At 52.6% G+C, this 7,414-nt stretch overlaps 1 protein-coding gene across 4 annotated transcripts; it reads right to left on the reverse strand.

Annotated features, from left to right (window-relative positions):
• Positions 1–232: 232 nt before the first annotated feature.
• Positions 233–7,103, reverse strand: LOC309818828 (cytochrome P450 1A1). 4 transcript variants are annotated; one of them, XM_082648784.1, is made up of 8 exons: positions 7,000–7,103; positions 3,303–4,167; positions 2,621–2,747; positions 2,443–2,532; positions 2,226–2,349; positions 1,994–2,080; positions 1,709–1,830; positions 233–1,044 (listed from the first exon to the last, which is right to left on the reverse strand). In XM_082648784.1, the coding sequence occupies exons 2-8, from the start codon at positions 4,137–4,139 to the stop codon at positions 989–991; spliced, it is 1,443 nt and encodes a 480-aa protein (XP_082504910.1). In that variant the 5' UTR covers positions 4,140–4,167; positions 7,000–7,103; the 3' UTR covers positions 233–988. The 4 variants fall into 4 exon arrangements, with proteins under 4 accessions (XP_082504910.1, XP_082504909.1, XP_082504911.1 ...); XM_082648783.1 differs by having other exon boundaries at positions 1,653–1,830; XM_082648785.1 differs by lacking the exon at positions 1,709–1,830.
• Positions 7,104–7,414: the final 311 nt, after the last annotated feature.

The raw sequence follows: 7,414 nt of genomic DNA on the forward strand, positions 1-7,414 counted from the left end.
CTTCATCAATGTGTGATCAGTTAGAGAAGGAAGAACCCAGTGAAGTGATAGAGTCTTGTGCCCCAGCCAGACCGTGAGCTGCCTGAGAGCAGCAGCTTCACCTCTCCACCGCCGCCTCCTCCCCTTCGTCCTCCCACAGTAAAACCCAACATGAGATTGGGCTCAGAGTGGGCACATAGATGAGTGATGGCTTCACTCAAGATTTTAAAACTCTCCACCTATACGACTTTTGGATAATATCTTTATTTAGCTCAGGTAGATGCTTCCCACACATTTCTGGATACTTGGGTTAGAATTTTTTCCATAGCACTCAATAAACTGTTCTTAAGCTCTCATATATGGTAAATGCAAACATACAAGTACAATACAGGCTAAAATAAAAAGGCCCTTGCATACAAACATTTTTAAAAGACGTTTTAACACAGGGCATAGGGAAAGGAGACCCAGTAGAAGGTGACTGAATTACTACCCCTTCCCTCCTGCCCTGGTCCTGGTGCCTGAATTTGGGCACTCCCTCTGCTCTCTGCTCCCCTTAAACACAAGTCCCCAGCCCATCCTGGACAGGAACAGGGAACTTGCAAGGCCAGGAGGCAGACCTGTTGATGCCTGCAGAGAGGAAGGCGATCTCCCAGGCACAGTGTCCCAGACCCTAGTGGTCAGATTGCTCAGCCTTGTATAAGCGGGGAGACCACCACTGTGTCGGTATCCTGGACTGCCTCTCCCTTTCACTCTTTTTTTTTTCCCCCTAATAAATTTATTTATTTATTTTTGGCTACTTTGGGTCTTCGTTGCTACGCGCAGGCTTTCTTTAGTTATGGTGAGTGGGGGCTACACTTCGTTGCGGTGCGCGGGCTTCTCACTGCTGCGGCTTCTCTTGTTGCGGAGCACAGGCTCTAGGCATGGGGGCTTCAGTAGTTGCAGGACGCGGGCTCAGTAGTTGTGGCTCATGGGCTCTAGAGTGCAGGCTCAGTAGCTGTGGTGCACGGGGTTAGTTGCTCTGTGGCATGTGGGATCTTCCTGGACCAGGGATCGAACCCGTGTCCCCTGCATTGGCAGGCGGATTCTTAACAACTGCGCCACCAGGGAAATCCCTCCCCTTCACTCTTGACGGCTCCCAATTGTCAAAGAGATTGGACAGGCCCTGGTGTTGCCTGCTCTAAATGTTTCTCAAGCCAGTCAGCCTGAACAGAGAGCCAGCCAGCTGGTGAGCCCAGGGGCTTCCAGAGAGCTCTTTAGAGGTTTCCAGAGGCCTGAGGACCCCCTATCCCTTCCAGGCCTCCTAGCTTAAGCACAACTTCGGAAGGGCTCCATCAGCTCCTGTGTGACCCCTGTTGTGTCCACTGTCTGTGGTCAGTGCACAGAAGGACAAGTCCAGGGTAGGGGGCAGGTATAATCTCTCAGGTTTGCCCACAGCTCAGACAGCAAAAAGTCAGCCAGACAATATCTGTGCGTTTAGGCCAAAGTTTAGACTCCCTGGGTCAGCCCCCTGGCCTGGCTGCCCAGACAGGCCAGTAGAGAGTCTAGGCTGCAGGGCTCTCCGTCCCCTAAGAGCGCATGTGCACCTGGAAGTGCTCACAGGGGGCATACTTCATGGTCAGCCCGTAAATGGGGGTCATGTCCACCTTCACACCCGGGGTCACACGGAATTCCACCTGCTGCAGGAGGATGGCCAGGAAGAGAAAGACCTCCCCGCGGGCGATGGTCTCACCGATGCACTTCCGCTTGCCCAAACCGAAAAGAATCACCTTCTCACTGAGAGCTTTGTTAATGGTGCCACCAGCGGTGAGAAACCGTTCTGGCCAGAAAGCAGATGGATTATCCCACAGCTTCCTGTAATTGAAGAGAGGCAGCTGAAGTAGCAGCTTGGGGGCTCAGAACCATCAGGTGGGTTGAGCCCCAGCTCAAAAGAATAGGGTTTAGGCAAGTAGCTCAGGGACAGGAGAGTCTGAAGCTTAGGAGAGAGTGAAGCTTCCCCTGCCCCCTCTCAACTTACTGGTCATGGTTGCTCTGCCACTGGTTTACAAAGACACAGCGCCCCTTGGGGATGTAAAAGCCATTCAGACTTGTGTCTCTTGTGGTACTGGGGAGGGGGGAAGCTCAGTTAGGCTCAGGGCCACAAGGAGATCCCCCTGCCTCCCATACCATGTCCCTCCCGCTACCCTGATCAGGTACATGAACTGGAGTAAGGCCCAGCAACAGACAGCAGCGGACCCGTGGAGCCTCACCTGTGGGGGATGGTGAAGGGCATGAAAGAGGAATGTCGGAAGGTCTCCAGAATGAACGCCTCCAAATAGGGCAGCTGGGGTCTGTCAGAGAGCCGGGGCTGCCGTGCGCTGCCAATCACTGTGTCTGCAGAACAGAAGGGACCAGACAGATGAAGCAGCCACTCAGACCTTGGCCGGACCTCCTGCCTTGAGCACACTGAAGGAAGCCACCACCTACCCAGCTCCTCCTGAATCTTTTTCTGCACCCTGGGGCTTGTCACCAGGTACATGAGGCTCCAGGAGATGGCAGTTGTGACTGTGTCAAACCCTGGCCAGGGGAGAATAGAGGGCAAAGTTAGATGGTTGGTGGGTCAGGACAGCTGGGAAGAGGAAGGGCACAACGGGGTAGCTCATACCAGCTCCAAAGAGGTCCATAACGACATTAACGATCTTCTCATCTGACACCTGGATATTGGAATTCTCGTCCAGTCTCTTGTGCTGACAGTGCTCAATCAGGCTGTCTGTGATGTCCCGAATGTGGCCCTGGGTAGGGAAGGCCCACGGGTGAGCAAGATCCCAAAGCCAGACTTGCCTCTCATCCAGGCCTGGTCCCTTCCCATCCCTATAGCATCTTCCTTCAGCAGGTGACTGCTCCATGCCCGAGGCCACCATTGCAGCTTCTCTTGCCTCTCCAAAGCTGTCTCCTGACTCAGGATACTAGCAGCCCCAACTTGAGGGACACCTGACACAGAGTCCAGTACCATCATCATCTGGACATGTTTTTTACCCTTTTCTCTCCCATGAGGCCGGAAGACCAACTCTTTAACTCTTTCTGGTCCCCACAATAACTGGCCTAGGGTCCTGCATGGACAGGCTATTCAGTAAATATTGCTGTCTGATGGAAAGATAGAAGGGCTGGTCAAGAAAAAGTTCTATCTCCCTGCCAAGGATGGAGTTCCCTCCACTACTGGCTTCAAAATCCCAGGGTGAAGGCCTGCGAGAGCCTGCCAAACCCTACGCTGCTCCAGTTATCTCTGACCTCCTGACCCCTGACCCTACCCACTCCCTACCACTCATCTGCCCCTCCCCAGCCTGTACCTTCTCAAACGTTTTATAGTGTTCCTTGAGCATCTTCTGCATGAAAATGTAGAACCTCTGATTCAAGTCCTTGAAGACATCCAGGGCAGTGTTGGGCAGGTAACGGAGGATAGGGATGAAGTCGGCTAGGTTCCCAGAGGCAGCCACCTCCCCGAACTCATTACTCAGAGTGAGTATGCTAAGCAGCTCTTGGCTCTCATGGTCATAGCGTCGGCCAAAGCACATGGCACAGATGACATTGGCCACTGACACCACTACATACCTGTAGGGGTCAAAGCGCCCAGACTCTGCCATCAGCTCCTGGAACTTGCTGATGAGGTGCTTGGCCTCCTTGCTCACATGCTCTTCCAGGTAACAGGAGGATGAGGAAGCCGGGTCTGAGGCAACGGAGAAGGAGTTGAGAGCATTCTGGGCCAGGCGTCGCCGGGCAGCCCACACTGGTCCAGAGTCTGGGTTGAAGGTCATACTCTGGCCATCACCGACTAAGGTGAAGCTGTAGAGGTCAGGCCGGCCCTTGAAATCATCACCCTGCCGCACCAGGGCCTGCCGGATGGTGTCCAGGCCGCTGAGCACCAGCACGGGTGTGCAGCCAATGCGGATCTGCAGCACGTCTCCATAGCGCTGGCTCAGCCGCGACAGGGCCAAGTGTGGGCTCTTCCCCAAGGTCAGCACGTGCCCGATCAGGGGCCAGCTCCAGGGCCCTGGTGGACTCTTCAGGCCTTTAGGGACCCGAGGCTGCCAGGCCCTGACCACCCAGAATACCAGGCAGAAGGTGGCAGAGGCCAGGAGAAGCTCTGTGGCCGAGATGGGGATGGAGAGTCCAAACACAGAGAACATGATCGGTGTAGAGATTCCAAGGTGGCCGCTGAGAGGTGGGATAGGAGGGAAAGATCAAGACATCAGATGGGGAGCTGGGAGGAGCCAGTGTCCTAAAGTGTCAGCACACTGGTCAAAGAAATGGAAAACCTCATCCAGAACTGTTCACTGGACATGAAGGGGAAGAGGAGGTAGGAGAAGCTGTTTGTTGAGCTGCTACTATGAGCCAAGAATTTTAGTTATTCTTCATTCAGTCCTGGCCACAGCCTATGTGGTAGACTGCAGTGAGGCTCAGAGAAGGTATGTGACTTGCCCAAGGTCACACAGCCAGGACGTATAGGATTCAAATCCCAATCCAAATTTGCCTAATTCCAGAGCACTTCCTCTTAACCGCTGCACCAATCTAAACATCAGCCTGTGATTTCCATAGAGCACCTATACTATTACTTACTTCGTATTTTTCTAAAATCAACTTTAAATCCACACAGTTAGCAGCATTCCAAACCATAATATCTGTGTGAAAGTACAGGATTTTTTTTCCCCTAACATATATTAAAATAAACACATAATCGATGTGTATCACCCAATTCCCCGCGAGTACTACCCACCCAACTAGGGAAAACACTGTCAGAGAGCAACGGATCATCCACTCCTTCAGCCTTATTTCACATTTGGGGAAACTCACCTCCAGAGGAGGCACTGACTTGGCTAAAGCCACCCAGCACTCAGACAGAGCCAGGACTCAGACCTCTTAGGGAAAGTTCCCCGGGAAGTTTCCAGCTCCTGTCATAGGCACTTCCCTTGGAAGAGTGGTCAGATCAGTGGATGAAAAGGGATTTTCCCAGAACGCTCAGTTCTCTATTGCTCAAACCCAGGGTCTAGGGAATCCTGCCAGACTCTGGGACAGGGTGGGGCAGGGACAGGGGACTGCCCCCTTACTTACTGTCTAAGCCACTCTGCCCTCATCCCCAGCTCTCTGAGTTCAACTGACCCACGGTTTAAAAGCAGCTGGAGGCCAGCTAGATTGAGGCTCCCGGTCACAGAATTCCAGGCCAGGGTTTTCACTGGGCTCAATTCTCAATGAATGAATAGTCTGGGCCTCCCCCATTTGCCAGTCACAAGAGAGCTGTGAATAAATGGAAGGCTCCCACCAGGCAAAGGCTGCAAGAAAACTCCAGACTGGAATCTGGGAAACTAGGAATGGAGCTGAGTTTAACAGAGGCTGAGACAATACTTTCTCTCTAGGTTCGGTCTAGAAAGGGTGTGCAAATTCATGGACTACTCTCTTCGAGGCATGGGGCTCGGACTGGGACATCTTACTGGTGCCCTGGACCGGTGGTCAGGACACCCAGTGTTCCAGGCTCTATGATGTGGCCTTGGATTAGTCGGTTCATTTTACCCTTCTCACCTCCAGTCACATCACCTGAGAGAGGGAGTGCGACATGATCTCTGATTCAGGGTGCCCAGCTGATCTCAGAGAAGAGAAAACCCAGATCTGACCTGGGGAAACTCACAGTCTGACTAGTGAGGTTTCCCCACAGAAGAGCCAGCCAAGATGGGGAGGTTATATGGTTCCTACCTCAACTACTATAGCCATCTGTCTAGGGAGGCTTCCTGGAGGAGCTGAATCCCAAAGCACACATTAGTCCCAGTTCCTTGAGTGAACTGGGGATACTGCTAGGCCTTGGTGTGCCATGGTTTTCCCTTCTGCACAGTGGGTGCCCCAAAGACCTCTAGCCTTCATAAGATGGTAGGAGGCCAATCGTCTGATCAATTCTCCTTTGATTTGGATATGTTGAAGTTTTGTTGAGAAGGTTAGAGAGTAGATTAGCAAAGTTCCAAGAGCAAAATTACAGTGTGTTAAAGTGTGGGGGGAAAATTAGTCTTATTTTTTCCCTACGTGGGATACAACACTGTGAAATTCAATCTTCAACTGAAGGCCCAGCAATTCTCCTAAAACACAGTTCTTTGTTTCTTTCCTTAACAAGGTTTAAGCTAGTGTTAATAAATTAAAAAGAGAAATTGCTTCTCTGTCCACTTCAGCTTTGTTTTATGCCCATTTCATATTGTTGTCTCTGTTGTAATTCATACTTTTATACCATTTCTGATGTGTAAAATTGGTTGTCTTGTAAATATCTTATAAAGAGTTCAATGGTAAATAAACTATTGTGGCTGTTAATTTTGAAAACAAAAAAGATGGTAGGAGGCCAAGAGAGGTGTGACTGCTGAGTTTTCAGGGTCAAGCTCTCTGCAGTGGGCAGTCTCTCACATTGACTGCCCCCAGCAGAGGACAGAGAAGACAGTCAGTCAATGGAACAGGGTAGGCCTCTCGGCAGTGCCCAGGACTTCCACTCAGACCAGCCTCCCATGTCGGGCCAGCACACCTCAGCACTGACAAGCTATGCCTTGGGAGGGTGTCTCCAGCCAGGGGTAGCTTTTAGATAAGTCAGGGTACAGCTAGTAAGAACCCAACCTGCCCCCTCCATCTACCCTGACCACCCAGGAGAAGCCCCCCTCACACAGCCTGAAGGAGGGCTGCACTGGCTCACCTGTGTCCTTATGCCAGCCTCCCAGGTGACCCTCATGGGGAAGCCCCAAGGCATTCATGGAGTCAGTGGGAGATGGAGCTGGAGCCTGGGTCTTGGAGCCCTGAGAGGGGAGCATCTGCATCTAGAGTTCTGATACTAGTCGTGGGACCTCGGGCAAGTCCTGCCCTTCCTCAGGCTTCAGTTTCCCCACTTAGTGAGGAAGTTAGACTGCCTCCTCACTAAGGACACTCTTAGCCTCCTTTTTTTGAGGTGCTACACCAGAAAGACCTTGATGAATCAAAATTTTCCTTTGGGGGGAAGGAAGGGACAACCCAGAAGCCCCCAGCACTCACCTGCGTCTGCGGGGGGGCGGGGTGCAGAGCTGAGCTGGGAAGAGTGGTCCCTGGACTCAGGGACCCCCCGAAGAAGATCAGGGAAGGCTCCAAGGAACTGTCACCTTCAGGGTGAGCGTGAAGGCACTGCCACCTTTATAGGCGGCCTTCGCGTGTGGCCACGCCTCCTGGAGCGTTGGGATGGGGCGGGGGTGGGGGGGGTGCGGCTGGCGAATGGTCGCTCTAGGATGGAGAGAGGAGTGGGGAGACAGGACGCAAGGGGATAGGTAAGAACACACTATGGGATGCCTCAACCAAGTGCCGGCACTTAAAGGGGTGTACCTGGGACCCCCAGTTCCGAGGTACCCCATGGATAGGGCAGAGCCCAGCTGAGAAGGTTTGGGGGAAGTAGTCCCATGATAGCCCGAAAGAGGGT

This window comes from Grampus griseus (genome assembly GCF_964374135.1).
Source record: "Grampus griseus genome assembly, chromosome: 2".
NCBI lineage: Eukaryota > Metazoa > Chordata > Mammalia > Artiodactyla > Delphinidae > Grampus > Grampus griseus.